General features: G+C 41.0%; 3 protein-coding genes across 8 annotated transcripts in view; 2 read left to right on the top strand and 1 right to left on the bottom strand.

Annotated features, from left to right (window-relative positions):
* The window catches only part of mcama (melanoma cell adhesion molecule a), a 53,664-nt gene extending 49,136 nt beyond the window's left edge, over positions 1 to 4,528 (top strand). Inside the window, exons 14-16 of one of the 6 annotated variants that reach the window (XM_063204036.1) lie at positions 375 to 504; positions 1,242 to 1,377; positions 1,663 to 4,528. In XM_063204036.1, coding sequence (XP_063060106.1) covers positions 375 to 504; positions 1,242 to 1,377; positions 1,663 to 1,665 — 269 coding nt within the window. In that variant the 3' untranslated portion in view covers positions 1,666 to 4,528. The other 5 variants (XM_063204034.1, XM_063204035.1, XM_063204031.1 and 2 more) reach the window with 5 other exon arrangements.
* Positions 4,529 to 6,716: 2,188 nt separating this feature from the next.
* rsph4a (radial spoke head component 4A) lies at positions 6,717 to 10,951 on the top strand. The gene is made up of 7 exons (XM_063204040.1): positions 6,717 to 6,897; positions 7,053 to 7,281; positions 7,857 to 8,153; positions 8,504 to 8,953; positions 9,482 to 9,626; positions 10,214 to 10,331; positions 10,572 to 10,951. The coding sequence occupies exons 1-7, from the start codon at positions 6,797 to 6,799 to the stop codon at positions 10,801 to 10,803; spliced, it is 1,572 nt and encodes a 523-aa protein (XP_063060110.1). The 5' UTR covers positions 6,717 to 6,796; the 3' UTR covers positions 10,804 to 10,951.
* Positions 10,952 to 11,024: 73 nt separating this feature from the next.
* napaa (N-ethylmaleimide-sensitive factor attachment protein, alpha a) lies at positions 11,025 to 17,870 on the bottom strand. Its single transcript, XM_063204049.1, has 11 exons — positions 17,696 to 17,870; positions 17,292 to 17,371; positions 16,831 to 16,947; positions 16,638 to 16,684; positions 16,117 to 16,194; positions 15,906 to 15,961; positions 15,714 to 15,798; positions 15,276 to 15,380; positions 14,827 to 14,895; positions 14,590 to 14,640; positions 11,025 to 12,808 (listed from the first exon to the last, which is right to left on the bottom strand). The coding sequence occupies exons 1-11, from the start codon at positions 17,791 to 17,793 to the stop codon at positions 12,707 to 12,709; spliced, it is 888 nt and encodes a 295-aa protein (XP_063060119.1). The 5' UTR covers positions 17,794 to 17,870; the 3' UTR covers positions 11,025 to 12,706.
* Between the last annotated feature and the right edge of the window lie 296 nt (positions 17,871 to 18,166).

The following is an 18,166-nucleotide window of genomic DNA, read 5'->3' on the forward strand; positions in this document are numbered from 1 at the left end:
TCCAATGGAAATGATGATGCCAGTGCAGTGGACAACACGCTCACTCACTCACTGACTCACACACGTTGTATTGTGTGCATTTCATCCTTATTCCATTTTTCCAACCTTTGCGAGACCCCCAATGAAAATGGCAATAGAAATAAATGTTGTTTATTTATGTAATGTATTTTTATGGGCTTGTTGTGCCTACTGAGATTTTGGCAGGAAGCGATTTGGAGAAAAAGATGGGGAAGGTTTGGGAAATGACGCAGGCAGGACTCGAACTTGGGTACCCATGGGCATGCAAGCCCGATTTGTTGTTGGGTGCTTTAGTGCCGCCTTAAATGTATTATCATTATAGTTTTATTGATTATAGTTGTGTTGCCTCCAAACAGCAGAAGGCAGTGGCATCATCATCGTGATCATCATCACCTGTATCCTTCTCTTGGCCATCCTGGGCAGTGTCATCTACTTCCTCTACAAGAAGGGAAAGCTGCCTTGTGGCCGCTCAGGGAAACAAGAGATGTGAGTCTTCTACCTCTACTGTTTATACATAACCTTCTTATACCCCATGGGATCATGGGATTTGTTTATGTTCTTATCAAACACGGTGGCTTCACTGTGAAAAGGGAAGCGAGCGCCCCAAGTTTCAAGTTTTATTCTCACTCGTGAACTTTTTGCTACTCAAGTTCCAGCTCACCCTTAGGAATAAATTATGAAAACTGGAACAGATATTAAAAAATAAAATCACTTTACATTGATTTATTCATCTTGCTCTACTTTTTTAAAAAGTTTTCAGCAAAATGTATAACCAACATAAGCAACAAACTAACCTACAAAAATCAGTCTTACGGTGTATGCTGCAATGTACATTATCATTATAGTTGTACATTTTCCATCAGTGTTAAGTTGTCCTGGTAACACTTTATTTTAGGGATACATCTATTATCACCAATACATACAATGTTCCTGTATAAGTAACTTGTAAGGCATGTACAAAGCAAAATCAAACATTTGTTAGGCATGTATTCGCAAATGTCTTGTTCATGCACAATAAGGGATTTATTACCAATTTAACCTTAGTAAGGACCTAGTAGGCCTTAGTGTTTGCTTAGTACATGCCTTACAAGTTACTTGTGCAGGCAGTATTTGTGCTTATCGATGTATCCCTAAAATAAAGTGTTACCGTTGTCCTTTGCATGCTCCTTCTTCTGAGTTTCGCCAGTTCCTAGACTACATTGTCAGCATGTTAATGTCTGCAGCACTAATGTCTACAGCACCACTGACAAGCCCAGCAAGGAGGACATAGTGGTGGAGATGAAGGCCGAGAACAAGACGGAGGAGTCGGTTCTCCTCAAGGGCGTCAACGGAGGAGACAAGAAGCCCACGAACGATCAGGTAACTACACGAGTAAACACCATGAAAGCGCTGTAGTGTGTAGCTGTAGAGGCTCCATGTTCAGAGCCAGCCCACAGGGGACATGCTGCTGCTGCTGCTGCTGCTGCTGTTGTGTATGGAGTACGTTTGCACGCACATTAATTTCTTGTTTTCTCTCTTCTCTCCTCCTCCCTCTGCCTGCTCCACACATCTCCCTCTCTCCCTCTCTCCCCTCTCCCTCTCTTCACTCTTCACCCCACCCTTCCCAATCCCCACATCTGATCACCTGCTGCTTGTTTCCTGGAGTAAAGTACATTGACATGCGCAAATAGACCTGGATGCCAGTCAAGTCAAGTGCCATGAAGATGCCAGCTGCAGTGCCCCTCTGGGACCTCGCTGGTCCTCCTCCGTCTCACTGGTGCCCTCTGGCACGGGCTTGTGAAGGTCGCACGCTCGCACGAACAACAATGAAAACGATCTCCTCTCCTCACACTTCTTGGCTCTGTAAAAAAAAAATGTCTGTGATCAGCAGTATTTCCGATTGAACACACTGGACCAATTTGGACTCTCTTCAATGAAAGCAAAAGGGATATGAATGAAAAACGCAAAACAGGCAATAGCAACAAAGAAAACGTTTCATCCCTAAAATATTTTTGCTATCTTTTGTCTGCCAACGTTGAAAGACAGTGAATCACAATTATGCGTTCTTTATAAAGTGTACATATTATATATATTTAGTTATTTAAAAATATTTTGACATAAGCCTTCCCGCAATGAGAAACACAGTTTATGGAAGCAAATAAAAAAACAACAGTGCACTCGTGTAGTCTAGTACATTTCAAACGTTTTAGCTAATTGGAAGGTGCCAAATACTAGGTCTTTTTCACTCTGGAGTCTCCCAGTTTTGTACATGTAATAGTGATGTTACTTCAGGTGCCAGTCGTACTCTAGAAATAACTGCCAAAGGACCAAACAGTCCTGCTCCACCTCGACCGTCTCTAGCTTGTTGTGTTTCTATATCGTGTCTACTTGACAGACTGAAACGGTGGCCATACACCCACAGACCTCTCTGACACATGCCAAAAGATTGTAAAGAAAAAATGTGGAATAAGGTTTGAAAAAGAAAACAACACAACAGGTTATGTGTACGCCTAGTATAATGTCTTGCCACTGTACCCGTAGTTTTCAACTCCACTGGTTTATCGAAACTATTTTTGTATTGTTTTTTTTTCAATATGTATTATGTTTCTGTTTGTATTGCTGAGGGTGGGTGTAAGTACAGTGATGACTTTCGTTTCTTTTCCAAGACACAAAAAGCCCTAAATCATTCATTTGCAGTGATCACACAGTTATATGTTAAGCATGATCTCTCTCTACGTAAATACAAATGTATTGTACATTAATCTTCTTTTCCATTACTGAAATGTTACTGTTGATCAGTGGTCTACGAGTATGTACTGTGATGTAGCTCACAACAGCCAGCAACACAAAGAAGAGCCAAGAGCTATCTCTTGACTGTACTAACATGTTCGACCGCAACCGTATAGGGACCACATCTCTCCACCACACCAACGAATACTTGCCAAATCCTACTCCTGTTTTGGGTTGCCAAAAAAAGAGCTGGCACTGCATTACATTTTTTTCTCTTTTTTTGTTGTTGTCTGTGATTATTTTGTAAAAGATTAAATTGAACAGTACAATTGTACCATAAAGGGGAAATCTGGATGTGTTTGCCCTCCACAAACTACTGCTAGTCTGTTGTATCGTTTGTAAATAGTAGCAAGAAAAACCTGTAGCTGTTCTGTTCGACTGCAATGGGGGAGAGGCTTTTGTTTTTCCTGTTGCATGAACTACAGTGCCTGTGGACACATGTCTTTTTTATTTTAAATGTTTGTTACACTGAAACGTTTGTGTGCTTTTCTGGCTTTGTGTGTGTGTGTGTGTGTGTGTGTGTGTGTGTGTGTGTGTGTGTGTGTGTGTGTGTGTGTGTGTGTGTGTGTGTGCGTGTGTGTGAGAGAGAGAGTGAAACAAAGAACTAGAGTTTGAGACAGAACCTGTGTGTGTGTGTGTGTGTGTGTGTGTGTGTGTGTGTGTGTGTGTGTGTGTGTGTGTGTGTGTGTGTGTGTGTGTGTGTGTGTGTGTGAGAGTCTTAGATTGGTGAAGGGATGTGAAATGGGTACCGTCCTTCTTTTAAGCCGTGCAAACTTTTTGAGAGCCTGTTCAAATATACATCACTGATGAGCAGGTGAATTTTTTTCTGCGTGAGCCAGCATTTCAATTTCTTTCGAAACCTTTGTGAGGCTGGTACTTTGTGTATATAGACCGAATTACCTTCTTGAGTTGTAGGACTTTTAATCACAGTCGATTCTTACTGTAGCTTCATGCAGAGTTGATCTTTGCAACTGGGTGGTTAGTTTCTCATTATGCTATTCTCCAGCTATGTAGACTGCATTATGGTTAACAGCTACACAAACAAAATGGGAGTACAATATTAATGCCGGCTTGCGTTTTAATCATAATTGAATTAAAGAAAAAAGTTTTCAGTATCACAACAATGACCACATGTTCACCGAGTTGTTCTATTTTTGTGCAAGTCAAAAAACGTTTTGCAATTACCTCAAGCTCCACAGACTTGTTGTTCTTTGTCAGATAATCTTTTTCATGTGTCTGGAGATTCTGAGGTTCAGCTGAAATGTGACTGAAAAAAAAAGACAATAAATGGGCAGCCGTGAATCACCATCAGAAAACCACTTTGATTTACACACATAGGGAACCATACCCTCATGGCCAGTGCAAAAGAGGAATCCAGTAAAAACCCACTGAGTCTAAGCAAAACCCGCTCCCCCGAAAATTGTCTGTTGAAGTTTTAGGTCTCAGGAAGTGTGTATTACAGCTGGAAACAATCCCACAGGATTGCGTGTATAAGGGCTTGGATATCCATTCCCGCAAAGTGACTGATGTTGCTCTTTTTTTATTAGAATTATTTTCTTTGAACGGTTTAGAGACCCCCCCTTCATCATCATTGTAGAAATGTTTGCGCTTTGCTATCTGTATTTTATAATGTTCTGGTGTGTGTAAATTACGTACTTGTGATTTGAGGCTTGCTTTTATATAATTTCTTCTCTTTTTTTGCAAAAAAACAATGCCAAATAAAAAAAACATGTTACATATACAGTGCTTGCTGCATTCCATCCTTCATATGACGTCTATTTTTAGTGGACCACAAAATATTTGAAATTTAAAAACCCTGGCGCCTTCCATGCCTGGGCTATGTCAAGTCTCATTTCCAATGTCAGGTTTAAGTCGGAGCTGTTGAAATATGTTATTATTATGGCTGACTATATGCCCAAGTTGTGGTCTCTATCAGGAAGCAGCAATGTGACTTCTGAAGAATGGAGGGTTTTCTTTAAACCACAGTTGCCATGGTTATCGTACAGTGCTGTGGGCTTACTGTACCGTAGTTACTGATCTCACTGGAGAGGGAATTCAACTGCTTGCCAAGTGGAGTAGCCTATAGCCTACTGTCTGCAAACAATGTATAGCAAGGCGTTTTAAGCACACTTGAAATACTGGGATTGGAATATTGATTACGCTTGGTTATGATGGACTATAATTTTGCAGCTTTTTGTATGATAATGCAGCTTATATACAGTACTTATGCAGCTTTTAACTGGACCTTCATCGTGCTACATGTGAGAAACAAGAGTGGCCTACAACTGCTATAAATCCACTCAACACTCTCTCATAAAAAAAAACGCATTACATTACACTTAGCTGATATTTAAAAAAAAAAAACCATAAAAACAAAGCGACAGTTATTTTAGGTACAGGGTATTGATTACAGCCCCTGGGGCAATGTGGGGTTAGGTACCCTGCTCAGGGGCACTTCAGCCGTGGATGGAGGTGCAGGTGAGGCGTAATTTGAAACTCCAACCCTCTGATCTAAGGGCCAGCGCCCTAACTTCTGTGCCATGGCTGGACTCAAAGGTCCAGTCAATGTGTGTTACATCTCTTCTTCAAACTTGTCAGGGCAAAGAGACGAGTGTCAACACAGGGCCACTGACAGCTTTGGCCATGGCACAGGACAGAGTGATCTTTGAAGACCCCCAACCCGATACATGGTTCAATGGAATGAGAGTCCAATTCTGGGCCCCCTCGCCCCCTCGGCCCGGGACAACTGATCTGATCAAAGAGAGTGAAAAATTAGACACTCGTGACGGTGTGTGTTCTCAGTTAGGTAATGGGAAGTTCATACCCATAGACATAATAATCAACATTCAATAGAAATGATTTAAAGTTGATGTAAATATTTATGAGAAATTACGAATTTGTGAGTGGGTGGCCGTACCGTGGCTATGTAGGGCACTGGGCTGCTACGCTGGCGACCCAGGTTCGATTCCGGCCTGTATCCTTTGCTGATCCTTGCCCATCTCTTTCTCCCCACTCGTCTCACTGTCCTATCATAAATAAAGTCATAAAAGACAAAAAAAATGTTTTTGATTATGAACGATGATCATCTAAGAGACACCCACAGTCAGACACAGGACAGGAATAATTGGGAAGTGATTTCAGACCATCATTCAGGAGAGCTGTATTACGCTCCACAGTGGCTCCATTCTACCCTCTAGTGACTATGTCCCTGTATTGCAGAGTTACACTCTTCAGCGAGTTACACTCTTCAGCATCTCAGAGTTACACTCTTCATCATATATTTTAAAAAGTATACTTATTATTAAGCATATACTTTTTAAACTTAAAGCATAGGCCTAACTCTAAAGTGTATTAAGTATTATTTTGGGAAAAAAAAGTATGCACACAAGACATATTAAGTAAAGCTTACCTTTACTTATGTGCTAAAATTAAGCTTTTTTTTCCTAGTATCTTAGTTAATTGTAATAACAGTATATGATATCAAGCATGTACTTAATGGACTTTTAGCATAGGCCTACTTCTGAATTGTGTAGGCCTACTTATTAAGTTGTATTACTATTTCGGAACAGCTAGTGTATTTAGGTACACTTAAGACATTGCATGTGATTTAACTTTCAAGTGGCACGGCTATAGGTTGGATATATTTATTATATATATATATTCGTTATTTTTTTCATTTGATTTTTCACAATTTTTCATATTTTTAATAGCATTGAATTAATGGCAAGTCAAACCACTCCTTCCTAAAGCTTGCCAAGTAAAAGAAGAAAATGGAATTAACATTGCCGGCATTTTCACATGTTAAAAGAAAGACAGAAACAAAGAAAGAAAGACATAAAGAAGGAAATAAGGAAAGAAAGCCACACAGGAGTTTCTCTGCAGCTTCATCAGGATGCTGCCAGCCACGTGAAGATGTAACCATGGTAACGGATTTGTTTACTACAGCAAAAGGTTAGAGCCGCAGCTACAAGACAGCCCGTCGAGGGCTTTCAAATAAAAAAGTTGAAAAATGAAGTCAGTCAAGGATGAAAAAGAGAAGCAAACGGAGCAAATGGCGTCCTGTCTAAAGGCATTCATGCTTAAGAGCAGCTCAAAAACTAATCTTAACCTGTAAGTTAAATATTTCTTCCACTTTCTACCACTGATAGCATTGTTAGCTGTTTGTTTGACGCACTCATCTGGTCTTATCGACATGTCACGTCACATTGTTTCAGTGGTGCTTTGGAAATATGACAACAAATTACCTGGTATTTCACTTTTCCCAGCTACGACCACCTCGCCTGTTTGATTAATAAGATAATGGATGAACGCCCCGAAAATGCAGTGGACGTGATGGAGGACATGAGTCGAGAGGTGAAACGCGGTTTGATGGAGGGCACGCAGAGTGGCTTACGAGACACGCCATTCAGTTGCCCACAGCAAGATCTTGCTGAACTCCAGCGAATACTGTTTGCTCGCCAGCCAGGTGAAGATGGGGACCACCACGAGGAACTGGTACGTTTCTTGCCAGTGCAGTGTTTATCTCAAATAATGTTCTGTCCTCAAAGAACAATAGAGAAGGGACTTGTTATGCCAGCCTGAAATTATTTTTTTCTTGTCTCACTGCATGAAATGTGTTGTTTTATCTCACTGTATGAAAATAGACTTAACTTAAAATCATTATACAAAAGATGAGTATTTATGAAAGAGTGAAAGCCCAACTGGGAAACTCCAACTCCCATTGTCATGGTGACACAGCACTCCACAGCACAGAAGAAATTGCATTTATGCCTCACCCGTGCAAGGGGGCAGCCCCAATGGCGCCCCAAGGGAGCAGTGCGGCAGGACGGTACCAGGGTACCTCAGTCATGGAGGAGGATGGGGGAGACCACTGGTTAATTACTCCCCCTGCCAACCTGTCAAACCGGCAACCTTTGGGATACAAGTCTGATGCCCTAACCACTTACTCATGGCTGCCCATTTATACATACATATTTACATCCCTTCCATCCAGTCATCTTTTCCCAGCATATACATCATATACAAGGCAAATGATGCTTTATCTTGTCTATCCCTGAATCAACCTGTAGGTTGAGGCCCCAATACCCAACGTGGCAGAGCTGGCCTTCTTCCTGCAGCAGGCGGGTGTAGGGATGGACAAGGACGAGATGCAGAGAATCTTCTTGGCCCTGAAGCACCTGGTGGACACGCAGCCTCTGCAACGCTGCCGCTTCTGGGGCAAAATCCTGGGCACGGAGGCCAACTACCTGATAGCAGAGGTGGAGCTGAGGGAAGGGGAGGAGGATGAGGAGGAAGGCGGGGAGGAAAAAGGAGAGGAAGAAGAGAAGGAGGCTCGCGAGGAAGAAGAGGACGCAGAAATTGTGGAGGTATGCTCAGGGGTCAGGATGTCTCGGAAATGTCATTCACTATAGCAGGGGTTCCCAAACTTAACCATGACAAGGCCCCCCATATACCAGTAGATTCCAGCCAAGGCCCCCCTTACATCAGTCGTGCCATTCTTTCTGTGCGCCCGGTAATGAAATCACTTGTCTGTAATATGCAGACAGAAGGAATCTCTAGCAGGACTTTTACTTTCTCAATCCATCCAGTTTGTCTGCCCCTGTTCAGTTGTAATAACAAGTGACCATTTCAGATTTCAGGCTTGATTAGAGAGAAAGGAAGACTTCAGAGACACTAAAAGGGTATGCGCCGTACTGTTGTGATTTTTTTTTTTTAGGTTGACCAACTCCCAAAATCAAATTTCAAACCACCACCACCGGTGCCCAAGGAAGAGAATCGCACCGGCGCCAACAAGTACACCTACTTTGTGTGCCAAGAACCCGGGTTACCGTGGGTCAAACTGCCAAGCGTCACCCCGGAGCAGATAGTGGCGGGCAGGCAGATCCGCAAGTTCTTCACGGGTCAGCTGAACACCCCCATCGTCAGCTACCCGCCCTTCCCCGGCAACGAGGCCAACTACCTGAGGACGCAGATCGCCCGCATCTCAGCCTGTACGCAGGTGAGCCCGCTGGGGTTCTTCCAGTTTGGCGAAGAGGAGGGGGATGATGACGATGACGGGTCCCGTGCCAACTTCGAGGAGAACCCCGACTTTGAGGGCATTCCTGTCATCGAGATGGCAGAGTCGCTCTCCACCTGGGTGCACCACGTTCAACATATCCTGACTCAGGTAAAAAGCTATGTAGAATAGATGAAATAATTGAATAGAATAGAACAGAATAGAATAATAGAATGCCATTGACAACTATGTATTCTATGAATTAGGCTGTATACTTAAGCTTTTGCACACCACACGAAAACTCCATATGGGTTATTCCACATGGGTCTGACTATTTCAGCACACTTTTATTATGTTAAGTCCACGTTTCCAAATTTAGCTGGAAAAAAAAAAGCTTCTAACATTCACATATCTTAAAATGTGTCCAGTCTACAATAAAACTTGCCTTTTTAGGTAGAACCTCAGAGCTGCACTTGGTCGAATCTGGCACCAATATTAAGGAAGACTACTCTGTAGAATAGAATAGGAATAGAAAAGAATAGAATAATAAAAGTAGAATGCTATTTCCAACTTTCTTTACTGTTGTTTAATATTTGGATATTAAATGTGATTTCCGGATCCCCAGTTTTCTTGCCTTAATATTTACTATTTCACGTGACACACAGCGACTTTGAGTACTTTATTCTGCATGTCCTGCAGGGTCGCTGTTCCTGGGTCAACCTGGGTGGGAAGCCTGAGGATGAGTTTGACGAGGAGGCGGAGGAGGAGGACAAGGATGAAGACATGGACAAGCCAGAGCCTGAAGTCGGCCCTCCCCTCCTCACCCCGCTGTCTGAGGATGCAGGTCAGCTGATTGATGTGTAACTTGCTCACATAGGGGCAGACAAAGAAAGTAAAAGCCCTGCCCGATATTCCTCCTGCTTGTGTTATTAAACCAAAACCATTCCACTCATTAGCTCATTTTTACCTGGCTGGAGGGATATGGTAATTAGTGTCAGCTGCTGCTAAAGAAAATACACTTCCTGTATGTGCTCATATGGCAATATCATAGATCATTTACAACATTGTATAGCTAGTTGTTTCTTGTTGCTAGGCAAGTTATCTAGGAATGATCAACCAGCATTTTAAATGGCCTCAGAGTTCATCTCAACAGACTGACAGTCAAGGCTGTGACCTAGAACTTCATGAGTTGGTTGGCGGAGTGAAGTCGAGCTTGATCTCTATTGAACCCACAGCTGTCAAGAAAACAAATGTCAGAGTAGCACCGAGATGTACCCTGCAGTCACAAACTGACAATGAAATCTTGGAGCCCTTGCATCACTTGCCCTTTGGTGGTCATGTATGCAAGGAAACAGAACTGAAATCTGTACCAAGTACTCACACACTGCTTTGACTGTAATGTGTAATTTTATTTGTAATGTGCAATTTTAGACGTCAACTACACCCCTCCTTGGACCACCGGCTTGTCCTCTTCACTCATCCCCCAGTTCGCCATTGCCACCCTGCGCTCCAATCTCTGGCCTGGAGCCTACGCCTACGCTTGTGGCAAGTAAGCAACAAAACTATGGCATCCCTCACTATTTGTGTGTATATTGCTTGTATGTCTACCTTATTTGGTACAATGGAATACCTGGTGTATAAACTATTTAAAACCAGGTACTAGTGCCCAGGTGTTTAATAATACCTGCCTGGTGTATAAACTATTTAAAACCAGGTGACTGTGTCTTCTACTTTATACCGGTACACCTCTGCACACAAGACAACTCCACACGTTAACTGTTTCCTTTAGGAAATTCGACAACATCTACATCGGCTGGGGCATGAAGAGCACAGAGTCCAAGTACGGGTTCAGCCCCACCTCGCTGCCCGCCCCCCAGGAGGAGTACGCCAGCGGGCCGGAGGTCACCGAGTCCCTGGACCCCAGCCTGGAGGAGGAGCAGGCCCTGAAGGCGGCCCAGGAGGAGCTGAGGGCCGCGCAGGAGGAGGCAGAGGGCCTGGACGATGAGGAGGAGGACGACTAAACAACCAACACACTGCTGCTCCAACACTGGGGCCACACAAAGCATTTTAGTAAAACAGATTTTTCTTTTTTTTTTTCCCCCCCCCCAGAGGGCCACTATATAAATATGAATTGAGCACTATTTTAAATAAATCTAACTTATAAGCATATACATTTGTTTAAATTGTTGTGTTTTTTTCTAGTATATATTATTGCAGAAAAGAGATGATTAGATGAGACACATTAAGAGCAACTTTTTTATTTTTGGTTTTTGTCAAAGAATTCATTAGAATACATTTACAATGGAAACAATTGGGATCTGTCCAACTCTAGTCAGAATCTACCGTACTGTAGATATTTTTTTTTTCGCCACGTTCGAGCCAGTGGGCCTACTGTCTTCTTACTTATATAACAATAGACTGTATTTCAACCTCAGCAGCCATATCCAAAAAGAATGAACATGCACATTCTATAATTAACCATACAACTGAATAAAAGAACAAAGTATTTATAAATAAAAACAGAATTGGAAACAGGTAATATTTCCTTTAGGATGAATTGTGCAAAATCTGTGAGGATAATCTGAACTAGCTTTGTCGCAGTCAAATACTAATGATGTCTTTATCAATTTCTGAAATGGTCTCAAAGCCTTGGTATTGTATGCTCTCTCACTGTAACAATGCCATTCTATGAAATAAATAATATTTGGTGGGCACAGCAGTGTTAGATAGTAGTTGTTTAAAATTCTTGAAGCTTAATAACATTAAGCTAAGGGCAAATTCCTCAATGGAGGAAATAATTAGTATCATTCAGTATAGAGCCTACAAAAACACATGGTTACGTTAAACATAGTACTCTGACACACATTCAGAATAGCCTATGCAGACAAGCCAAGAGTAGTTCTCTACATGACAGATATTCTGGACAAACAACCAAAACGGATGCTGTTTGGAATGCAGAAAATTGTTCCTATGATAATTTAGACATTCTGGAGTGTGGGGAAAAATGCCATAAACCTACCCGGCAAAGACGTGGAATGGTTTGGAATGTCTAAAAAGTCATGTACAGCCCAACTGCTATTATGCAGAGATAGTTGGGAACGGCTTTTGAACAACTATCTGGAAAACATACTCAGTTTTTGATGCTGCAATGCCCACAGATGAACATTTCCAGGGTCAACCTTACAGCTCTGTAGCAACAAAAGAGCACAAGTAATCTTAACACAGCCCAACTTTCAGGAAAACATTTGAATACAAAATGTAGACGAACGTAACAACACCAGGTTATTCTGCCCGACTGAATGCAATCGGGCCTGCTGCACACTCGATCGTAAAACAGAAAAGCTTTTCACACATAACAAAAAAAGCAAATGTAACAGTATTTTGGCAATTCGGGAATTACCCACGAGGTGTTCCAAATGTTACACTGTATGACTGCAAGTGACGACAACATCATCATGCCTTGCAGGAAAAAACTACACTCTAAAATTCATGCAGAAGACTACCGTAACTCTTTCTCTGACAGGCAAATAATTCCATGGCACGGCGACATGTTGTTATGACCAGCCCTGTGTGGCGAAACATGTACAACTGTTCTTTGGAAAGATTCATTACAGTCCTTTCAGGTGAATAATGCTGGAGATGAAACAATAGGTGCTATTCCCACTGAAAGGTCAGGTGTAAACATTGGGATTAATTTACGAATATACAAGATGACAGGCAGCAGGGAGTACCCCAAGTGATAAACCTGGCTAAGTTAATCTACAGGAAGGGGTAAGCCACGCTAATAGATAGCCCAAAGGTATCATTTTGTGAAGAAGATGAGGATTTCAGGCTCTTCTATTAGATGATTTAGCACTACCTCTAGGTTAACTGAACCTGGTTTACTGCTGAGCCAGGTTCTTGGAATAGGCACAGGGACAGGAGTTAACGCAGGTCGCTCTCCTCGTCCTGAATGGTCTTCTTGATTCTCAGTAGCATGGTGGTCTGCCATTGGTCCAGTCTGGTGATTGTGTCAAACTCCTTTATCTGTTTCAGAGGAATTAACATAGGCAAAGAGCACAGTTACATGGAAGGAACATTAAGAATATTCGGAATGGTGGCAGTATTCTAGCCTGATTATCATCGACGTTCAAATCTCTTCGTGACTTGACCTGACCAAGAGCATAACAATTAACATTTCCCAAGCAGCATGGTTGACCCGCCTCCTTTGGTTTGCTGCTGGTTGTTTGCTTCCCGACAAAGTGGGAGGAGTTCCTGATTTTTCTGAAACGCTCAGAAAGGATATTTGTATTGCTCCTGGCCTGACTAGAAGCAACGCTGAAGGTGTTACAGCTCCAGGCCTTTTTATTAGAATACCATGAAAAAGTTGATTTATTTCCATAATTCCATCAATAATGTTAAACTGTCATGGATTGTAGATTCATGGCCCAGTTTTTTAACTATTCCAATCATTATTTTTTTTCTTTTTATATACGTTGGCCTTCCAGCTCAAAAAACCCATGAATTGAGGAATTCGCATTATTAGAATATTGTTGTAAAATCACATTTTTCTTCATCAAAATTCGGGTCACATTAAATCGGTTGAAATTTGGTACTTTCTACATAAAATGCAATGGCCAATACTTGGTTAGGACATTCTCTGTCTTCATAATGGCCATGATGCGTTTAACATTGAAGCCAATGGCAAAAACAGTGCATGGGAGTTATGGAAGCCCAGATATCCTTGATGCTTTGCCGTCAGCTGTTTTTGTATAGCTGACCTGGTGCCCCACACTTCACTCTTCAATATACCCTGTAGATTTCCATGCCACGTTTTGGCGCTAACTCACCAGTTTAATTCTAAATAACCAGAAATGAAACCCCATTAATTTTCAATGGAGTTTCATTTCTGGTTATTTAGAATTAAACTGGTGAGTTAGCGCCAAAACGTGGCATGGAAATCTACAGGGTATATTGAAGAGTGAAGTGTGGGGCACCAGGTCAACAAACAAGAACAGCTGACAGCAAAGCATCAAGGATATCTGGGCTTCCTTAACTCCCATGCACTGTTTTTGCCATTGACTTCAATGTTAAACGCATCATGGCCATTATGAAGACAGAGAATGTCCTAACCAAGTATTGACCATTGCATGTTATGTAGAAAGTACCATATTTCAACTGATTTAATGTGACCCGAATTTTGATGAAGAAAAATGTGATTTTATAACAATATTCTAATAATGCGAATTCCCAAATTCATGGGTTTTTTGAGCTGGAAGGCCAATGTATATAAAAAGAAAAAAATTAATGATTGGAATAGTTAAAAAACTGGGCCATGAATCTACAATCCATGACAGTTTAACATTATTGATGGAATTATGGAAATAAATCAACTTTTTCATGGTATTCTAATAAAAAGGCCTGGAGCTATATGTCACTAGGAGGGCGCGGCCTGGATAGCAGAATTCGGCTTGCACACGAGTCATGTAAACGACTTATTCATTCCTAATGAGTCTGTGGTTCAGGAATATTCCGGTTGCAGAACACTGTTTCACACATGTAAGTAGAATATGCCGGAACTTGTTTCAAAGTGAATAATGAGAATATTCTGTTTGAGAACATCAGAATACTGTACCAGAATACTGCAGTCACTATTACACAAGAGGTAGTCCTCATGATGACCTTATTTCACTCCAAAATGTTTTGTTTGCTAATAGAGGTTTAAGAATCTGCTCAGTTGTTAAAGTGACTAACACAAAATGTTGCATGGTTTTCCTTTGCTTCTGTGTGTGTGTGTGTGTGTGTGTGCGTTTGGGGGGTTGTCTTACCGCATCAGTGTATGCATCCACATTCTGTTCATCGTGTGCATCAAGGAGTTTCTGTTCAACACAAAGATTTAAGATAGCAGTGGTCAGGAATGTGACTTCCTGTTACAGAACACCAAAACTAGAAACACACTGATAAAAATGTATACATAAAAAACAATCTTTTCCCACCTAAATAACAACATTAGACTATGAATAAATATTGTGTTCAAGGCAGGGTGCACTTCATGAAAGATTTACCTTGAGCAATTTACACTCTCTTGAGTCGGAGAAAGCAGGAAACATTCCCTCATACCTCTGCACAGCCAACTGATGAGGAGAAAAACAAAAAAAGCACATAAAGGCCAACTGATCTCTATGACGCAGCTCCAACAAACCACGTGTTGCTGTGGTTGTCATTTTTGTTTGTTTTTAGATGCATCTTAGCATCTCTATAAGAAAGTATGTCCATCCGTCGGTCCGTTGGACTTATTTTAACAAATATTTTTTGACTTTAGATATATTTTAGGTTATTTTGGCTTCATTGTGATGTAAAAGAAAAGATTGGGAGATAAACGTTTAGGGCAGGGTTGGGAAATATCCCAGGTCAAGCTCAAACTGGGTCTCTGTGGGCATGTGCCAGTAACCCATTCATGGTATGGTGTATTAGCGCAGTGTGCCAGAAAGTTTTTTTTCATTGTAGAACTTACCTTGGCATTGAGCATGTCTACACAGAAGTGGCAGAGAGCTGCTTTGAAGAAGTGGTCTTTTGCTCCATACTTCAGCAAAGTACTATCCATTGCATAGGTACCAATCTGGAATGCCACACAGTAAAAAAAAAAATACCAGTGTTAATATAGGTCTTGAAGAGTAGAAATGAACTCTGTTCAGATAACATTTGGTCCTACTCAAAAATAGAGTGAACTTTATACTCTTTGTTTAGTGTAACATTTCAGAGTTAATTCTAAAGTAGTTTGGCTCTCCACACACGGCATTGTAAATGTTGTATCTCTGAAACATGAACACATAATTTTGTTCTTACTGTCCAGTGTGACGGCTTGCCTATAAGAATATACACACATGACCATATTTTTTATTTTATTTTTAAACAATGACAATAAAACATGCACTTTCAACCGGATACGAACCTGCTCATAGATTTCGATAGCTTTGTGGTATTGTTCTAGTTGAGCAGTATAAGTAGCAACTTTCAGGAGGCATTTGTTTCCAGAACTGCAGGAATGAAAACAGAATTTGAGCTTCAATCTGCAAACATTGTGTTAATGCTCTAGACATTTTTGTTCACACATGGATGTGACTGTCTGCTGCGCATACAGTACCTGGTAGACTCTTCCATTTTGTAATATTCCGCCGCTTGTTCATATTGCTCAACAGCCTTCAGTAGACAAGAAAATACTTGCAATTAAGCACAACACAGACCCAGATTTGTATTATGCAGACATTCACATTCGATCACTTATCTGAATGGCCTCTTACAACTTCCTGAAGGTTTGAAAATGGTGAACAACACTTTCGGATCTTCTACCTTACCTTTTCAATGTCCAGCATCTCGCTTTCATAAATTTCTGCGATGGTGATATGATGCTTTGCTGCGATTGTGAAACGACCCTGGAAAAAAAAATGATCACATAAAATACTGTATGCTAAAGTAGAGTAGAATGGAAAAAACCCAAAAATAAATTTTACAACTGGAAATATTTAAGACCAGCGACGAGCTTCTATTGCCAACCCCAGGTTATTCTTACTGAACAATGATTGTAGAAAGATGTGAAAATGCATGCCTTGTATGAAACTGTGCCATACAAATCGAGTTATATATTTTTTTAAGTAAATGAAGGATGAATCACCGCACAGTGGTATCTTTTGCTGGTAGTTTATTTGGTTCACCAAATAAACTACCAGCAAAAGATACCACTGTGCGGTGATTCATCCTTCATTTACTTGGATTACTCTTACTGCACATCACCAGCACCTGGACAAGTGGTTGTGCACAGGGACGTTACTTTGAGTTATATCTTTATTATTATTATTATTTTATTATTTCCTCTTACCATGTCAGTGTAAATCTCAATGGCGTGGCTGAGACACTTAACTGCCTCTGTGGACAGTTGAAAAGAGCAATTAAACTAGTACACACTACATATATCATTCAGCAGTCGAAACTGCGATGTATGTTAAATGTATGTCTAAATGTCAATGTATGTTTGTTTTATGAAATCTAGACTGTGGTGAAAAGAAGCCAACCTTCGGGATCAGATTTCTTGTAGGCGTTTCCTGCATCAATGTAGCTCACAGCCCCATTTAGTTTGTTGTCCACCTGGCAATATAGTCGGGCAGCTTTGCAGAAAGCACCACCTGCAGCTGAGGGAAACACACAGTTCAAGTGGTCACTGGTTATACCTATATATGGTAATTAGTGAATGTTACTTCTTCAGTTAATGTACACACACACGTAAGTGAGTGACTAAACCTGTTTTCTGAAACATCCCCAAGTCACTTAGGCCTGATACAAGGTGTACAAATAGCCTACCTAGGTATGTATAAACAGCCCCTTACTCGTCATCATCATAATCAGCCACATAAATGTTTGTGAATATGATTGTGAATATGAAATCTCTGTGGATATGGGCAATATGAACAACCATTATGGTGTATTAATGCCTATAGCCCTTCCATCACAAGGATTCAATTCCATGATTGCTTACCACTCCAATTTTTGGCCATCTTGAACATATTTGCAGCTCTTACATACATTTCGCAGGCCTCTTCAGCCCTTGAAGAGTTCCTTTAACAGAGCACAACACAAGTTGAAACGTTCAGCAATACTCAGAAATACATGTTTTGTTTCCTCTTGCATTCTGTCTTCTTCACTACACGATTGCGTAATATAATAACGCCAATACAATCAAATCATAGATTTTCAATGTGTTATTACATTATAAGAAAGAAGCATTACAAAACAACCATTCGTTCTATGTAACTTGTCCCTATTTTTTAGGTACGTCAGTTTAGTTTACACTGTAAACAAAAAGCAGCTGATTAGGATGCTAGTCAACCTTGCTAGCTAGCTAGGGAAGTAGCTAAAGATAGATGAGCAAACAATATTCACCCAAATAACGTCCCAAGAAACCCTTGCGGCGATTTAATTTTCTTATCTGCCTCCGCAACCAAAGCAATTGCCTCCTTTTCTTTTGCAGAGTGGTCCATTTTTGACTGCAATTTAGGTCTGCGAATGGACTGACGTTTGTACGTTTCCTCCTGAAGTGCTCACTACAGACAACCAGGCGTCCGAGTGACGCAGGGAGGGACTATCAACAAGGAGGAAAGGGAGTGAGCGAATGGGAATGGTCCATCAGCTGACTGGTCGGTCCTCGTTGTGTCATATTGATTTCATTTGACAAACATCTTGAGCTACTAAACGCAACTGTGTGTATCTATACATTGAGCATTTCTGTCCCTTGATCATTAAAACAACCAAAAATCCAAGTGAACAATGTCAATGAATTTTCATTAAAATTACCAGGCACATTTCACTGAGTTACTCTATATAACACACTTTATATAACATATAGGCTAATAT

This window comes from Engraulis encrasicolus, chromosome 7 (assembly GCF_034702125.1).
Source record: "Engraulis encrasicolus isolate BLACKSEA-1 chromosome 7, IST_EnEncr_1.0, whole genome shotgun sequence".
NCBI lineage: Eukaryota > Metazoa > Chordata > Actinopteri > Clupeiformes > Engraulidae > Engraulis > Engraulis encrasicolus.